We start from the raw sequence: 19,538 nt of genomic DNA, 5'->3' as shown, positions 1-19,538 counted from the left end.
GTAGAAAGTTGGCTAGATTGTCGGGCTCAACAGGTAGCGATCAATGGCTCCATGTCTAGTTGGCAGCCAGTATCTAGCGGAGTGCCCCAAGGGTCGGTCCTGGGGCCGGTTTTGTTCAATATCTTCATTAATGATCTGGAGGATGGTGTGGATTGCACCCTCAGCAAGATTGCGGATGACACTAAACTGGGAGGAGTGGTAGATACGCTGGAGGGTAGGGATAGGATACAGAGGGACGTAGACAAATTGGAGGATTGGGCCAAAAGAAATCTGATGAGGTTCAACAAGGACAAGTGCAGAGTCCTGCACTTAGATCAGAAGAATCCAATGCACCGCTACAGACTAGGGACCAAATGGCTAGGCAGCAGTTCTGCAGAGAAGGACCTAGGAGTGACAGTCGACGAGAAGCTGGATATGAGTCAACAGCATGCCCTTGGTGCCAAGAAGGCCAATGGCATTTTGGGATGTATATGTAGGGGCATTGCCAGCAGATGGAGGGACGTGATCGTTCCCCTCTATTCGACATTGGTGAGGCCTCATCTGGAGTACTGTGTCCAGTTTTGGGCCCCACACTACAAGAAGGATGTGGAGAAATTGGAGAGAGTCCAGCGGAGGGTAACAAAAATGATTAGGACTGGAACACATGACTTATGAGGAGAGGCTGAGGGAATGGGGATTGTTTAGTCTATGGAAGAGAAGAATGAGGGGGGATTTGATAGCTGCTTTTAACTACCTGAAAGGTGGATCCAAAGAGGATGGATCTAGACTATTCTCAGTGATAGCAGATGACAGGACAAGGAGTAATGGTCTCAAGTTGCAGTGGGGGAGGTTTAGGTTGGATATTAGGAAAAACTTTTTCACTAGGAGGGTGGTGAAACACTGGAATGCATTACCTAGGGAGGTGGTGGAATCCCCTTCCTTAGAAGTTTTTAAGGTCAGGCTTGACAAAGCCCTGGCTGGGATGATTTAGTTGGGATTGGTCCTGCTCTGGGCAGGGGGTTGGACTAGATGGCCTCCAGAGGTCCCTTCCAACTCCATTATTTTATGATTCTATGAGGATATTGCCAGCACGGGCCACTGTTTTATTGGTGCAGTGTAAAGACAAAAGAACATCTTCTCCCTGAGTTCACCAGTCTGATCAAATATATAGCTGGAGTGGGAGAAACATACCCAATTCTTCCAATCCCAAATGGAAGCTTAGTCACATAGTGGAAATATACCAGTAACTCAAACCATGCCCCCATTGTGAGTCACATCCCTTTCTACTTGGTCTCCCGTTGGTTAGATTCCCTCAACTACTGTGGCCCAACGGCCTCAGTTTCCTACTGGCTGAACTCTGCGCTTCCACTGAATTGAATACCACCACATAAATTAATTCATGGTGGGCAGCCACCTACCCCCAAATAAAACAATGAATGTTGCCCGTTTCCTCCCAAAACCCAATAATTAATTCTAAGCAGCTCAGTTCCCCCAACACATTCAATCAATTTATTATGTGGGGAGGGAGGTAATATAAATTGATACTTGGTAGCCCTCTCCATAAGTCAATTTATGCTAATTCCACAGTCTTGGAGGGCAGGGGTGTCAGGAGTCCTCTTCCCTGGTAGCAGGGTGATGGGAGATTGAGTTTTCCCTCCTCCTGGGCCAAACCCCAGCCCCCCCAAAACCAGGGAGCAATGGGCTGAAGAGCAGGGAGGCCCCAGCCAGCCTGGAGACCAGGGGCAGCAGCCTCCCTGCCTGCCATCCTAGCAGAGTTTTCTCTGCCAGGTGATGGATGTTGCCAACACCCCAGACAAACCTTCTGCGGGGTTAGCAGCATCTCTCCCACCCCTCCCCACCTATACCTTCCCAATTGTCAGCACCACCTCCAGTACCTGCAACATCTAATTGTTGCTTGGGAGTCTCTTCTCCAGTATTGACCCTGCTTAGCTTGTGACAACTGACAGGGTCTTGGGACAAAGTGTGCCTACAGGTCTGGAATTTGCTCCTTGAGTGGACTCCCTGCAGCTCATCTTCTTCCTTTCAGCAGCACCCTTTTCAATTGTGTGCCTAAACAGTTGGTATTTATGTCATTTTGGCAGAGAGAGAATTTCCTTTTTCAATTTCTTCTCCTCTTTCTTGGCATCCTTTCGGCAGCTCAGTGCAAAGCCAAAGCCAGCGTAACTGAACCTCCCAGCTGCCACATGCTTGCACTTGAAGTTTCTCTTTCTGTGCTGATTTGTTTATTTCTAGTGAACAACCACTTATTTTCTTTTCCAAACTAAAAAAAAAAAATTACCCCCAACTAAAAGAAAAAACCCTCCAAGATCCATGGCAATTACTCTGCCTGTTGAGCTGGTGATGGAAATCAGACTTCACTTCTCCTCAAAAGGCAACATAAACTATTCCCTTTGGGAATACTTATGCACAGAACTGGCTAATGAAATGGTCTGACAGGCCCCTCTTAGCTACCTTGCCCCTCACAAAAATGCTGCTTTGCAAAGACTTCCCATCCCCCTCTTCAACGTTCTTCTCCCCTGGTCCCACTCTAGGCCATCTGGTCACAAGGAGAGTTAATGGAGTTTGATGGTGATGATTGACTGGTCCATTCTGTCTCCCTTTCATGGGTGCCACCACATACCAAATGAAATACTGACTATACTGTAGTCAGAGCTTTTGCAGTATGAAAGATGGGATTGAGGTTAAGGCACTAAACTGATACTCATGAGGATCTGGCTCAATTCCTGGTTCTACCACAGACTTCTTGTCTGAATGTGGGCAAGTTATTTAATTCCTCTCTGCATCTGTTCCCCTTCTGTGAACCATAGTACTTGCTTTCTCCCAGCCAGCATGTGTCTTGTGCATTTAGTTTGTTCACTCTTTGGGACAAGAGCTTTCTTTTACTATATGAGAGAGCTTAGCGCCCAACACAATGGGGCCCTCATCTTAGTTTGGGCCTCTAGATGCTACTGTCTATAAGCTTAACAAAAAATGAAAAATCACAGGAGAACCTTCCAAAAGCAGTAAGCCGAGAAAGAGAGACTCCAGTTTGGTTTCTTTTTCTTACAGGCAGTAGATTCTGAAAATATTCTTTAATTTGCTGGTTTCAGAATCCACTGCCTCCTATTTTAAATCATAATTGGATTTTTTTTTAAATGTATGCACTAGTTCAAGTACAGTTAATGGACTTGAAGTGAGAATTAATACAGGGAAGCCCTATGTCTGTGTTACACATAGGGCCCTACAAAATTCACGGTCCATTTTGGTCAATTGTCATAGAATTTTTAAAAAATCATAAATTTAACGATTTCAGCTATTTAAATCTGAAATTTCAATGATGTAAGTGTAGGAGTCCTGACCCAAAAAGGAGTTGGGGGGGGGTCGCAAGGTTATTGTAGCAGGAGGTTGCAATACGGCTCTCCTTACTTCTGCGCTGCTGCTGCTGGTGGCGGCTCTGCCTTCAGAGCTGGGCTCCCGGCCAGCAGCCGCCGCTCTCCAGCTGCCCAGCTCTGAAGGCAGAGCCGCCACCAGCAGCAGCGTAGAAGTGAGGATGGCATGGTAAGGTATTGCCACCCTTACTTCTGCGCTGCTGCCTGCAGAGCTGGGCCCTCGGTCAGCAGCTGCCACTCTCTGGCCACCCACCTTTGCAGGCAGCAGCACATAAGGGTGGCATAGTATGGAATTGCTACCCTTACTTCTGCACAGCTGCTGGCAGGGTGCTGCCTTCAGAGCTGGGAGCCTGCTCAACAGCTGCTGCTCTCTGGCTGCCCAGCTCTGAAGGCAGCGCAGAAGTAAGGGTGGCAATACCGCGACTCTCCCCTAAAATAACTTTGTGGCCTGCCTGCAACTCACTTTCGGGTCAGGACCCCCAATTTGAGTAACGCTGGTCTCCCCCAGGAAATCTATATAGTATAGGGTAAAATCACATAAGACCAGATTTCATGGTGGGAGACCTGATTTCATGGTCCGTGACATGTTTTTCCATGGCCATGAATTTGGTAGGCCCTAGTTATGCAGGAGGTCAGACTAGATGGATCACAATGGTCCCCTCTGGTATTAAAATCTATGGAGGATATGGAACTGAATGAATTTAGGTATTTGCTGTCCTTGGAAGATTAATGAGCATTCAGCAGAGTTCAGAACACGGGTAATAAATAGTGGGAGCTCTGTTCTGTACTAAATGGCTTCCCAGCATTCTAGGTGAACATTTGTTTGTTTTTTTTAATTCTTTGCTCTTGTTCATATATTTGAGACTAATCTGAAGGGTAAGAGCTTTATGGTGTATGTATATCACTACATACCATCAACAGGACAAAACTGAGAAAAACATGAATTGTAGGGATTGATTCTGTTTTGGAAGGGGATAGACTACTAGATGCCCTAACATCATAGCTGCCATTTACACACAAAATCAGCATCTACACACACAGTTCCCACACCCTAGTTTCTGATATCCCAACAGTTATTTCCTTTTACAAACAGAAAAATACTAAAGTGACATATCCAATTGAGTAATTACTGGGTAAATACTGACTTTTTAGTTGTGATCACTTTAATTGTCAAGTGCCCAAACCTGCCTCCCACTGAAGTCAAAAGCCAAACTCCCGTTGGTTTCAATGCAAGCCAAATGGGGAGCACAGGGTGGGTTCCACAACTGCCATTTTCAAAACCAACCTCTGATTTTCACCTGCCCAAACTTAACACTTTGACCATGATTTTCAGAAGTGCTAATCACTTGCAACTCCAGCTGATGTCACTGGGGCTTGCAGGCCCTTGATACAGCTGTAAAATCAGGCACCCAAAATCATCATAATGGTCATTACTTGGGCCTATGCCTTCAGAAAGCTGCCCTGAAGAGCTAGAAAAACTCTTTCTGCAGGGCTGCCAAACTTGTGGATGGACAAGGACTAGGCTTTTTTTAAAAAAAAAAAAAAAACCAGAAAACAAAAAAGGAAAATAAAAATATTCTGTGCATTTCATGGAAAAGCCCATCTTTGGATTTAAAAAATAAATCTATAACTTCGAGGGCCTGACCAAATAACCTATGCTCTCAAGATAAATAAATGAGCCTCCAACTGCCAGCACCTCATCATGAAAACTGTGAGCCAAAGCCCGAAGAAAACAAAACAAAACAAAACAAAAACAAACCTCTTATCTTTTCTGATGTCCCCTCGAATGGGATTGGCATTTTAGGAGTCCTTTGAGAGCAGATTCTCGCTATTGGAATGTTGGCACTTCAGCTGAATGATGAGCAATTTCAATCTATAATTAAACTGTTAAAGGGGAAACTCTGAAAGGATCTGCTGAAGAAGAATCTTCATGATCATGGCAAATCAAGTGCTTCTCAGATCAATCTGTAGCTAGGTCCTTGGTGGTCTGGCTGGATATTCACTTTCTGTCCATCACTGGTGATAATATCACACCACTGCAGCTTTTGGTGACCACTTCATTGCCAGCTGTGTTGCAGCATTCCTTGATCAACATGCTTTGTAATTCATTGGTCTTTCATCCTAATATGTCCATAACAAGAAAGCTTCCAAAAATCACATCAGCGCTGACAGAGCTGGTTCCCAGCTTCAGCTACAAATATTCTCATTTCTGATCCTGTCCTCCCACATGATATGGAGTAGCTGATGAACACTATCAATCAAAAATGTCAATCTGCCACTCTTCAGCCTTCCTCAGCACCCATGTGTCACTGCCATACAACAGAGGTGATACACCTGTAGTTCTATAGATCCACAGCTTCATCACATGCTTGAGGTCACAACATTCCCACAGAGGCCACTAAAGGACCCACACATGGTAGTAGCTGCTGCTATACAAGCTTCTACATCTTTCAAGCCGTCTCCAGCTCTGTCTTTGACATTTCCCAAGTATTTGATAATTGCCACCTGATCAGTGCCCTGCCTGGACACTGGTTGCAAGCTGGAGCTGGAGGCTGCTTGATGGTAATATCAGTGACTTAGTTTTATCCAGGCGAATAACTAGACCAATGTGTCTTGCTTCTTGCCCAATGAGTTCAGCCATCAACTGCAGTGATTCTCCACATTCAGCCAACAAAACAATGCATTGGTTCATTCAAGATCTCCCAGCAAATGGTGTAGAAGAGTCTGACACAACCCTAAGTCTCCTGTAGCAAACTCTTAGAGTAAACATCTTTGAGCATTTGCCCAGCAGGGCAAATTTTCACATCAGGAAGTAGTTATGGGATCTAACAATTTGCTGACACAATGGCCTGATTCTTCTCACTTTCACTGGTCTAAATCAAGAGAATTCCTGTCTGAAGTCAATGAAGTTACAGCAGTGAGAGAAGAGCATCAGGGCCAAACACCATTACACTGAGCCATAATGGAATGACATGTTGAATATGTTATGTGAACTCCAAAAGTTATTCCTGTGCCATACCATTTTGTACACTAGGCTCACCAAGTTGAAATTGGGACAAATCCTTTTACTGTTCTAAGAATGCTATCCCAAAAGCTGAAGAAGAGAGGAAACAGATATTGATTTGTGTTGGTTTTTACTGGGTCTGGCAATATTGCACAAATTCTGACACCTGCAATACACAGCATATGTTGTGCATTAACTTAGGCCACTATTAAAACAGTTATTTCTGTTTGAAGTGGTCCTGGAATGTCATCCATCATGTAGTAATTGTGACCTCTTTGCTTTCCTTCTTTAAAAATCTTCTAGATGCAAGAGCTGGAGAAGTTATGGGCCACTGACTCTTACTTGCACATTTCGTTCCAATGAACAGATGCCTTAGTGCTTCACATGCTCTCTTTTATACAAGAACACAAGAGGTGCTGTGACATCATCTGATATGACGGACAGCCATACTATCCGTGTTCTGTGCTTGTCATAGGCCTGTATATCCAAATTCATTGGTCTATATTCCACTTTCAGTTACATCACGTAACTCTCTGGAGGCCATGTCAGGATATCTAGATTAGAGAGACTGGTGGGGCTCCAGAACACTATTGGGCTAACAAATCATCCCAGGTAACGGAGCATTAAATCATTCTGTTTAGGGGGAAAGCAGCAGATACTGGCAGGAAAATTGCATGTTAACTCCAAGGATGCTGGCATTCTGAAAACTTCCAGCTAAAGAATGCAGCTGTTTCCAAAGGGCAACATCCTCCCTTTGGTGACTTACCAGTACCTTGAGATTTCTCTGAACAACAGTAACTGAAATGCAAGACTACATTCAGAGAACCTATTTTGTGAAATTCTGCATTTCAGACTTGTTTTTCAGTCAGTCTCCTAAGCTGAAGAAGCAATGCACCATTCTGGCTGAGAGTGACTGCAGACGCCAGGCACTTGGAGGGGACTTAAGGGGAACTAGAAGTTTCAGTCTATTTTAAGGATAAGATCTCCTTGTGATGATGCAGATGATGGATGAATGAATCCCAGCTAGGGTGAATGCAAGACCTACACAAACAGAGATTCACTCTTGCTTGAGTTCTTTGTGGGGCTTCTTGGGTCCTGCCTACAAACCTATGGCCCTATGTGACATTCCTATTTAAAAAAAACTTACAAGATTGAAGCATTAAACCTCTAACAAATTTAGGAAGAGTCCATGGGGAGACAACCTGGCACCTTCAGCACCAAAACATAAGCCCAAACTACTTCAGCTAAAGAAGTAACTACATTGACCACATACACGTAAGAGGCTCATATCTGACATGTGAATCAGCCACTGACAAGACAAGACAACACACACACTTAGCCAGTGTACACATTCAACCAGCTCCCCTGACTCTCAGTTGGGGCTTGATCAACCAACTACCAGTAGCTCTTGCCTTAGCAGCAGGGCTACTCTGTATTTAGCTCCTCCTGCTAGTTGGAGCGAGAGCACCATCTCCTTAAAAGGCACAATATTCATAATTAAGAAGAGCGATTACACCTTCATCAAGCTCTATTAGGAACCCCAGTTAAGCAAAGTGCTTCTCAAGTACTGTACCATATCAGATGCTCATTAGAATTGCACCAGATACTGAGTGCTGAAGAACAAAGTTAAAGAAGGGCATTAGAGTATGTCTACACCTCAGTATAAGTCCAGGCTTAGCAGAACTTGGGTTTGTTAACCCAGGGCTTGAGCATCTACACCAATCTGTAACCCCAGTGTCGTAATTGTTGAACCCGAGGTCCAAACCTGGGGCTCCAGCATCTACACTGCATTATGCAGGCCTGAGTCCAGACACTCATAGCTCAGACTTCCTAGTGCCCTCCCAAAATGTGGCCACTCCAGCCCTTTGTTCATGGTGCAGCGTGAGAAAATGTGAGGTGCACCAACCTTGACTGTCTAGAGGACAAAGAAAGGTGGCCCATGGAATTGTGGGATACTTTTGGCAGACTCCCAGAGCACAAGTCCAGTGGTGCTGCATTTACACAGCAAAGCAATAGGGCTTGAATCCTGGGTTCTGGCTTGCCTCGGTCTTTGACCCTCCACCCCCATGAGGTCCTGGGACCCTGGGTTAGTGTAATCTGTGTAGACAGAAGGGGGGTTAGGCTACAGCCTGAGTTCAAACCCTAGGCTTACGATGCAGTGTAGACATACCCCTTACAAATATAAACCCACAATAAAAAAATGTTTCAGATCCTAAGTTGGTAACAGATTCTATGAACAGACTTTCAGATAAACTCACAAAAAGTTGAAAACAATGTAACTGAAAGCCATTATGATTGATTATGCACTGACCACCAACATGATTATGGTTGACACTGCACAAACGTAAAGCAAGACCTGGCTCCTGACCCAAGGGATTCATAATCTGAGTCAGACAATACAAAAACAAAAGCAAAAATCCACACTCAGACGACAATGGGGAGACCTTCATTAGGGGTCTAGTGTCCCTACATGAGACCAGATGAAGGTCCAGTTTCTCTCTCTGCTTCTATAGAGAGTTTCCTTTCAATGTAGAGATGTTTGAGTGAGGTATCTGAAGGAAATGAACACTTTCCCTTGCTGCAAACAATGGTGTAGCTAACACAAAGCTCCCTGCTCTGCCTTAAACATCAGCGATGAGGTCAGCTGTAGCAAGAGAAACAGGGAGACAAGACCTCAGAGTGTGAGAGGAAACAGCCTTTCAGCTCACTTTTAAGCTGAGAAATGAATAAAAGTAATATTCTATCTGGTTTCTCAGCATCAGCCAATCAGAGTGCAAACAGCATGCTGTTTCACCTAAGGGCTAAGGATGACTGATTTCGTTACCGTCATTATCCCCTGCTTTTACCTACATATGTCAAAAGCTGCAAAATACAGCTCTGATTTCATCGGACACCAGAAAAGAGAATAAAATGACATGCATGGCCTAGAACAAAATGCTCTGCGTATGTAGGCTGGGACTTGGTTTAGAGCAGCAATCGCAGTTTGGATTGGGGTTGGAGCTGGATTTGGGACTCTGGCTAGAAATGAGACTGAGGATGGATCTGGGCCTGGATGCGGGGGTGGAGGATAGAAGCCTCTAACTCTACATCCAGCTGCACAATATCATGCTGCATTTTTATGGAAGATTTCTGCTGACAACGCAAACCACAAGGGCAAAGCTTGAGTGGTAAGAGAAAATCTCTTTAAACATTTAGACATTCTCTTCATTAACATTAGACAGACGACATGGGTACAGACTGGGACTCTGTGCCACACTGCACTGAAAGGCTATAAAAAGCCAGCAGCAAATACTGTTTAAAACTAACGGTCTGACTCTGTGAGGCACTAAGTGCCTTTCATTCCTATCAGTCAGCAAAGAGCACACAGCTCATTGCAGGATCCCTTCCCAAATTAACACCCCAGGATGATGGACTTTTACACCAGACAGGTTGAGCAGCAATACTAAGATCTGAGAATATCTGCGGACTCTGCTGCAAAATACCTCTATACTCTTTGGGCAAGGTGTGCATATTGCAGAGGGGAAAACAAGGTGTTTCCATGACATTGACTAGTTTTACTATAGGCAGGGCCGTCCTCAGGATTTATGGGGCCCTACGCAGTATTACTAAACTGGTGCCCATGGACCCCAGAACACACACACACCCCCATCCCCATTGCTGACATACACCGAGCTTCGTACGCAGCAGTCACTGCGGCAGTCCGGAAGGGGGGAGGCAGCAGAGGATACCAAGCCGCCCAGCCTGCCTCATGGCAGCAGAGAGTCACAGTTCCCTGCAGAAACCCCCATACCGTCTCCCTCATGCAGAATGTGCTACACGGGCACATTCAGCTCTGTGAATACGGCCCCTGCCTAAGGAGGCTGCAATGCACGCTGGGTGTGGGGAGCTGACCTGCTCTTACCTGCTGTCCTGGTGGTGCCCTAAATTTTTGGGTGCCCTACGCAGCCGCATATGCTGTGTATGCCTAAAGACAGCCCTGACTATAGGTGAAGTTTCTCTCAGAACATTCTATGTTTATATATATAAATAATTAGTAATGCTTAGCCCTTATACGGCAGTTTACACCAAAGACCTGTATAAAGAATAATGAATAACTTTCAGCCCACACCAGTGAGGTTAGGTGGGCATCATCTTCACTTTACAGATGGGGAAACAGAGACCGAGACATGAAGTGACTTGACCAGTTCTATGCACTAAATCAATGGCAGGGCCAAGTTTAGAGTCAATGGGCTCCTTTCTCCTGGTCTCAGGCTCATTCTACTAGACCACAACATTTCACATACATGAAGGATAGCAGTAGGGTAAAAAAAAAAAAAAAGTCACCCTCACTGAATTAGTAATGGACAGATGGCAGGAATAAATGATCCATGAACAATGCAGTCACGAGCAAATTCTGCTTTCTCTTGAGCATTACTTTTTGGCGGGCACAGCATGGTTTCACAGAATGCCTCCTTGGCGGCTTTTTCAGGTGGCTTCTCAGTCATGCCTGTGTCACTGAAGAATGGCTTCCCCATCTCTAGAGGATTAGGTATCAATATGGGAAGTGTCACCGCTTGGAGGATTAAAAGTGCTACAGGTTCTCTCAGACACGAGTGCCTCCTTTGGCAGAGCTAGACTGGACTGGCTAATCCTTCAACACTCTAGCCCTGATTCTCTTCTCACTCCTCACCTGCTCTGGTATAAATCACAAGAGTCTCTTGAAGTCAAAGGAGTTACTCCAGGGTAAGATCAGAATCAGGCTATCAAGTCTTCCTCCTGACACTTCTGCTTCACCCGAGAACCCTCCCCATCACAAAAAAAGTCAGACAAAAACAGCCCCAACTAGCCAGCCAGCCAAGGAGAGTTTAACATACCTGTTTATTTCAGACAGATCAGGTCCAGTTTGATCAGCTTTGAGAAACAGATTTGCTTTTTATACTAGTTCAAAGCAAAAAGAAAAAAAATCCACCCAAATGCACAAAATATACTCACCTCCTGCTGAAATGTGGTTAGTTGAAGGTTTACAAATTACTCTCTGGAGGCAGCAAGGGCCGTGAAAAGAAAACAACCTCACTTGTTTATCTAGCAATAAGAAGTCTAAGAGAGCCTTGTGTTATTGAGACTGTGCAGAAGGCACTAGGCTATTACTGGCACATTAAATCCTGATTGTGCGAGGTGCAGAATGTTCTAAATCGGTATGAGCTGAGGTTTCTCAGCAGTTCACACTGTCTGGCCCTTAATAGAATCCTAATAAGAGCTGGCCAAGTAACAGTCAAATAATTTAACCAATGACTTTTTAAAATTAACTTTTTCAAACAAAACATGTGCACGTAGCTCTTCTCCTGGTGAAGCAACACACAAATAAATGCAAAGCTGTACCAAGGTCCTGTGCCCTGTAAAATGCAGTTAATCAAGTGCCCTTTTTTGTTCAAATGATTTTAATTATTGGAATGAACAATTTTTTTTAATATGCAAATAAAATGTTCTAAAACCTGAAAAAATTAATGTTAATGTTTGTCTAAGCATTGGTGGAACCAGAAAGTTTACTGCTTAAAATATAATATGATTGCACTGTACAGAGCCTGATCTACAGTTCCTGCAAACAAATTCTTCCCAGGAAATTCAGCGGGGTGTGTGTCTTGTGTGTGTAGAGATTACAGAATTGGGTCAATAGTCTTACGGCAGTCCAGACTTCCACAGATGTGCAGATGAGATGCACACACTGAACAAAGGCAGCATATCCTACATGAATGGGTTGATGGCATCATAAAATGCAATCAGTCAATACATACATCCCCCTTAGGCCCCAGTGGATGTTCACAGTAGAGAGAGGGTAACGTGCGGATCTAAGGCAAGAGTTTGGTATTTGGGTCAGAAGAGCTTCAAGGGAAACTCATTCCAATACAAATGAAGACAGTCCTGTGTGTTAGCATCAGCTCTGAATCGATCACCACGTAACACCTGAAGGAGCAGATGCAAAGACATGAAAAAGATGCAAATGTTTCATGCCAGGGTTGAGTGGGTCTTTGTCTACCTCCAGTGGTAGGTCCACAAAAGAGTATAAGAGCCGACTACAGTGACGAGGTAGAGGTGCTACTCTTTTAGCTCAAGGGGTGGAGGATCGGCTTTTAGTACTAGAGGTCCTAGTTTCAAAAGGCCAATGATAACCAGAGTGCGGTTGGTTACACAAATGCTGTAGAAATCTGCAGTTATCTGAAATAAGAGACAGGCTCCAGAACCAAAATATTTGGATCCCGATTTGGACATCTTCAAGTCCTGCAGTGCATGGCTTGGTGTGGTTTGGCTCAGACCTCCTCTTTTTTTTTTTTTTTTTTTTTTTTTTAAGTTTGCCTTTTCCCATTTCTCAATAATGATATGACGTGAAAGACAGGCTGTAATGAGGTCTGAGTGTACCGCAATGACCTTTCATGAGCGCCTTAGCAACAATCACCATAAATAATTAAATCTAAACTACAATTGTCAAGATAAATGAACAAAGTGCCTTTAGTGATGCATGAGCCACATTTTTGTAAAGGGCATTTGTTTACGTAAGACAGTCAGTGGGTCCCACAGTTTTGAGGCAAATTCGGGAGCTTTGACCTTCTTTTCATCTTAGACTGGAAATGGTATCTTGGGTTAATGTATGCGAATGGTCCCCTTAATTTTTACTTCTTAACATTTCCATTTCAGAGTACACAACCTACTCAAAACTGACTGCTCACTCCTCCTGCAAGGTGTTGAATACCCTCAACTCCTGATTCCTAGATTCCGAGGGCAGAAGGGACCACTGTGATCATCTAGTCTGGCCTCCTGCATAACACAGGCCATAGCACTTCCCTAAAATTCTTAGAGCATCTTTGTCATGCGGTCACTATCTTTTAGAAAAAAAACATTCCATCTTGATTTAAATGAAACTAATGGGAATGGAGAGTGCTCAGCACACCTTGCAGGGTGAGACCTCCCTTGCAGGGCACATCCTGGGTTCCTGACAGGATATTTTACATTAGAGAATTGAGCCCTTCATGTCTAATATTAGATTGTCCTTCCCACAAAGAATTTGCAATTTTTCTCTCTCTGTACTGAGACACACCTGGTAAATTTTTGTCATTGTAGACTAGATAGATTAGATACAGACAGCCAGAGAGAGGAAAAACAGATCAACATGGATATTCTGACTGTCCTTAGGGAGAGACGGGGGACAGGGAGGGAAAAGCAAAATACATCAGATAATTGAGAGTATTTGCAGCATAATTAAAGGACATCTGGCATCCTGACCTTGTTTCAGTTAACAGGGCATTTCAGATACCCAGAGTTTGGATAACAGATATTGCACTGTACGTGCAATATAAAGATTTTCCAGTGTGCGGCCCCTTTAACTCCAGAGGTCTTCAGAATTTTTATATCAAATCTACTGCCTTAAAAAAGTGTAATGTAGTGAATCCAACCAACATATTAAATACATTAAAGTCTGCAACTTCCTGCCAAAGCTGGCTGGTCCAGGAGATGGAATGTGTGGTTCTCTAAGATGACTACAAATAGATCTTCTCCCACTAGAGCTGAGAAAGCCAGATGAGTCTGCCAGCAAAAACGTAAGGCAGACATTAATCACAGGCGCCTGCACCTTCTCTCCACGTGCAAGCTCTATGCACCAGCAGGAAGGATAATGGAAGCCACCAAAACAGAATAGGCGTATGGAATTCTCAGAGCCGAAAAAGTTCTTCGGTGCTTCCTGGATTACTACTAGCATTCAGATACTAATACCTTATTCATCATCAACAACTTTTCCTGGGCAATAGGTTTCAGAAGAGAGCTGCCCATATGCAAAAACATCTTTTTTTTGGCTTGAGGGTTTTTTTGTTTTAAAATTCCATTGTAATTTTAGTGCCAAGGAAAGGGTCCGAATTGACAACCACAGGTACCAAAGTGGTCAATGTATTCACAGAAAAAAATATGTTGCAGGCAGCAGCAGGGAAAATATGATCTTAGTTGGGTCATCTGCAGACTTTGAATCTGGACTCTTCAGTGCTAAAAGCGTGAGAGTCTACTGTTTGAGGCCACTTTATTGTCAGATATAATCACAATGTTATCCTCTTATGTGGACCAGCCTCCAGAAGACGAAAACCGAAGATCTCCTGGTGCGACTAATACAAGCTTAAGGAGTAACACACACCAAAGCTGTTTTTTCTAGGCATTTCTCTTTAACCAACATGTGCTAGATCATCAGGAAAATGCTTTTTCTTTCTTTCTTGTGGACCAGCAATAATATCCAGTACTCTACTCCTGGAAGTCAGTCTCTCTCTCACACACACACACACAGGTTTCCCAAAGGTGAAGAAAAAAAATCCAGCCATCTCTCCCTACCCCCTATTTTTCTAGTGACAGGAGCCTGTGGGAATTAATGTAGATATCAGCTACAAGCCCTTATCCTTCTATCATAGAATCATAGACCTTAAGGTCAGAAGGGACCATTATGATCATCTAGTCTGACATCCTGCACAATGCAGGCCACAGAATCTCACCCACCCACTCCTTAAACCCCTAACCTATGTCCGAGCTACTGAAGTCCTCGGATCATGGTTTAAAGACTTCAAGGTGCAGAGAATTCTCCAGCAAGTGACCTGTGCCCCACGCCCCATGCTGCAGAGGAAGGCGAAAAAACCGCAGGGCCTCTGCCAGTCTGCTCTGAAGGAAAATTCCTTCCCGACCCCAAATATGGTGATCAGCTAAACCCTGAGCATATGGGCAAGACTCACCAGCCAGACACCCAGGAAAGAATTCTCTGTAGTAACTCAGATCCCACCCCATCTAACATCCCATCACAGGCCATTGGGCATATCTACCACTAATAGTCAAAGATCAATTAATTGCCAAAATTAGGCTATCCCATCATATCATCCCCTCCATAAATGTATCAAGCTTAGTCTTGAAGCCAGATGTCTTTTGCCCCCACTGCTCCCCTTGGGAGGCTGTTCCAGAACTTCACTCCTCTGATGGTTAGAAACCTTCGTCTAATTTCAAGTCTAAGCTTCCTGATGGCCAGTTTATATTCATTTGTTCGTGTGTCTACATTGGTACTGAGCTTAAATAATTCTTCTCCCTCCATGGTATTTATCCCTCTGATATATTTATAGGGAGCAATCATATCTCCCCTCAGCCTTCTTTTGATCAGGCTAACAAGCCAAGCTCTTTGAGTCTCCTTTCACAAAACAGGTTTTCCATTCCTCGGATCATCCTAGTAGCCCTTCTCTGTACCTGTTCCATGTTTAAATTCAAACTGGGAGACCAGAACTGCACCCAATATTCCAGATGAGGTCTCACCAGTGCCTTGTATAACTCTACTAACACCACCTTATCTGTGCTGGAAATACCTTTCCTGATGCCTCCCAAGATCACATTAGCTTTTTTCACAGCCATAATCACGTTGGCAGCTCATAGTCATCCTGTGATTAGCCAATACTCTGAGGTCCTTCTCCTCTTCTGTTATTTCCAACTGATGCGTCCCCAATTTATAACAAAAACTCTTGTTATTAATCCCTAAATGCATGACCTTGCACTTTTCACTATTAAATTTCATCCTATTACTATTAATCCTGTTTACAAGGTCATCCAGATCTTCCTGTATGATATCCTGGTCCTTCTCTGTATTGGAAATACCTCCTAGCTTTGTGTCATCCACAAACTTTATTAGCACATTCCCACTTTTTGTGCCAAGATCAGTAATAAAAAGATTAAATAAGATTGGTCCCAAAACCGATCCTTGAGGAACTCCACTAGTAACCTCCTTCCAGCCTGACATTTCACCTTTCAGTGTGACCTCTTGTAGTCTCCCCTTTAACCAGTTCCTTATCCACCTTTCAATTTTCATATTGACCCCCATGTTTTCCATTTTAGCTAATAATCCCCCATGTGGAACCTTATCAAATGCCTACTGAAATACAGGTAAATTAGATCTACTGCGTTTCCTTTGTCTAAAAAAATCTGTTACCTTCTCAAAGAAGGAGATCAGGTCGGTTTGGCACAATCTATCTTTTGTAAAGCCATGTTGTATTTTGTCCCAATTACCATTGACCTCAATGTCCTTAATTACTTTCTCCTTCAAAATTTTTTTCCAAGGCCTTGCATACTACAGATGTCAAACTAACAGCCCTGTAGTTATCCAGATCTCTTCCCCCGTGCCCTTTTCTTAAAAATAGGAACTATGTTAGCAATTCTCCAGTCATATGGTACAAGCCCTGAGTTTACAGATTCATTAAAAATTCTTGCTAATGGGCTTGCAATTTCATGCGCCAGTTCCTTTAATATTCTTGGATGAAGATTATTATTCAGTCCCATTAAACTTTTCGAGTTTGGCTTCTACCTCGGATGTGGTAATCTCTACCTCCATATCCTCATTCCCATTTGTCATCCTACCATTATCCCTAAGCTCCTCATTAGCCTCATTAAAGACTGAGGCAAAGTATTTGTTTAGATATTGGGCCATGCCTAGATTATCCTTAACCTCCACTCCATCCTCAGTGTTAAGCGGTCCCACTTCTTTCTTTGTTTTCCTTCTCATTTATATGGCTATAGAACCTTTTACTATTGGTTTTAATTCTCTTTGCAAGGTCCAACTCTACATGGCTTTTGGCCTTTCTCACTTTATCCCTACATGTTCTGACCTCAATAAGGTAGCTTTCCTTGCTAATCCCTCCCATCTTCCACTCCTTGTGGGCTTTCTGCTTTTTCTTAATTACCTCTCTGAGATGCTTGATCATCCAGCTTGGTCTACAACTCCTGCCTATGAATTTTCTCTTTCTTGGGATGCAGGCTTCTGATAGTTTCTGCAGCTTTGACTTGAAGTAATTCCAGGTCTCCTCCGCCTTTAGATCCACAAGTTCTTCAATCCAATCTACTTCCCTAACTAATTTCCTTAATTCTTTAAAATTAGCCCTTTTGAAATCAAAAACCCTAGTCACAGATCTATTTTAGTTTATTCTTCCATTCAGTTTGAACTGAATTAGCTCATGATCGCTCGAACCAAGGTTGTCCCCTACAACCATTTCTTCTATGAGGTCCTCACTACTCACCAAAAGCAAATCTAAAATGGCATCCACTCTTGTTGGTTCAGCAACTACTTGGTGAAGGAATCCATCAGCTACTGTATCCAGGAAAATCTGAGCCCTATTATTATTACTAGCACTTGTCCTCCAGTCTATATCTGGGAAGTTAAAGTCTTCCATGATCACACAATTCCCATTAGTATTTACTTCATTAAAAACATTAAAGAGGGCTCTATCCATATCCAGATTGGATCCCGGTGGTCTATACCACACCCCAAGCACTATCCCAGGGGAAGCTCTAGTAGCTTTCTTCCCCAATGTGATTTTTGCCCAGACAGACTCTCTTATCCATTCCATCACTTCTTATTTCTTTACTGTCTACCTCATCATTGATATGCAAATGCTACTCCACCACCTTTGCCTTTATTTCTGTCTTTCCTAAACAGCACAAACCCTTCAATACCCATACTCCAGTCATGACGACTATTCCACCAGGTTTCTGTTATCCCTCTAATATCTGGATTCACTTCCTGCACCAGTAGCTCTTGTTCCTCCAGTAGTCTCTCTCTTTGACAGCAATTTCAAAACCTTCCTGTTTATTTGAATGAGGAAGTTACCCCTAGAAACTCACATTAACTGATCTCTGTCAAATGGGATATACGCTGCTTTCTACTTGCTCTGGAGGGCCCTGAGATATCAAACTTTACAACAGCAACATAATTACATATATATTAAGATATCTTTAGAGGTTCCAAAAAATGTATTATCCACTCTGAGCCTTCTATGATTAGATTCATGGTAACTAAAGTAATAAAAGATTTTTAAAATTCTATAAAACATTTCCAAAATAGTTTTTTTCTGTAACATACATAGCATATGCACAATTCATGATTGTGTGGTAAGGCATAAAGGCTTTACCGGTTTCTGGATGCCCTTCATAAATCACTTGTGCTTTCACTACTCATAAGAAAGCTGTCCCGAATTCATGCCAATAAAGCCTTTTTACCACTCCACCACATATTCTGTGTAGATCTAGATGGTTAAACACTCTACACACACGTACGTAGTTAATTACACACAGTTTATTATTTAGCACTTAAAATCAATCAAAAGATAGTACCTTCTTTTTGCTGCAGTAAATCTGCCACTTCTTCTCTGGCGGGAGTGCAAACATAGCCTCTCTGTTCTTATCTGTGAGATCCAGTTCATCCTGGGATTGTTAAATGAAACATACACAGTCAGATGCATTGATACCTGCCAATACTGTGGGAAGAACATGCATCAAGCACACCCCACACCCTCAATTAAAGAAGCAGAGGACCTGGTGTCTCCCTGTAATGAGAGATCTCTGTAAAGATTTGTATTGCCTGTATCCCCTTCACCACTGATTTACGTTCACATTCTGCTACAGGTTCCCCCAGTTAGAGCAGAACAGACCCAGGAAGGTGACGAGCAACCAGTGTGACTTCCCTTGCGAATTATCATTATACTTGTGCTCACCCCGGTGGGAGCAATCACTGTATTTGATGATTAAGAAAGGATACATCCTGATAGGTGACATGTCATGAAAGAGTTGAAGTGAAAAAACCTCAATTCTCTGGCTAAAATAAGGCAGACACTAAACTTTCTCTGAGAAGTCTATATAGAGTCAATGCACCTCCTTCCAGGCCCAAAATACCAACCTGGATCCTGCCTACCGGCAGCCCAGCCCTGCCAATATACTTCAGGACTGACCTGCACCAACCCCCAAAAGAACAACCCCAGAAACTGCCAGCAATGCCAAACTATTGATTTTTAAGCCAGCTTTGAACTCTTCAGGGCAGGGACTGTCTTTTACTGTGTACGTTAAGCACTTAGCAAAATGGGGCTCCAATCTCCGTTGAAGTCCTTAGAGTTCTGGTTGGATATAAATAATATTCTGTAGAGCACACCAACATATTTTGCTTTGTTTGGTCCATCTGAGCTGATCACACAAAACAAGTAGCAGAAGGTGTGCTTGAACAAGAGTAAGAGCACACGTGTGTGGTACAAAGACCATCCACTCCTGTCTTACACAGTTTCAAACAATGTTTCAGCCAGATTTTTTTTTTGGTAATATTATATTATATTTATTTGAAGGAGAAAGTGTTCAGGAGTCCTATAACAAGA

At 43.3% G+C, this 19,538-nt stretch overlaps 1 protein-coding gene across 3 annotated transcripts in view; it reads right to left on the bottom strand.

The window, feature by feature from the left end:
• The window catches only part of DAAM2 (dishevelled associated activator of morphogenesis 2), a 243,696-nt gene that overhangs the window by 108,066 nt on the left and 116,092 nt on the right, over nt 1-19,538 (bottom strand). For all 3 annotated transcript variants that reach the window (XM_073338564.2, XM_073338566.2, XM_073338565.2), the window contains exon 3: nt 18,511-18,600. In XM_073338564.2, coding sequence (XP_073194665.1) covers nt 18,511-18,600 — 90 coding nt within the window. The remainder of the gene's footprint in view (nt 1-18,510; nt 18,601-19,538) is intronic.

This window comes from Lepidochelys kempii, chromosome 3 (assembly GCF_965140285.1).
Source record: "Lepidochelys kempii isolate rLepKem1 chromosome 3, rLepKem1.hap1, whole genome shotgun sequence".
Lineage (NCBI taxonomy): Eukaryota > Metazoa > Chordata > Testudines > Cheloniidae > Lepidochelys > Lepidochelys kempii.
Note: the sequence above shows the minus strand (reverse complement) of the source record. Positions and strands in the feature narration are given on the sequence as shown.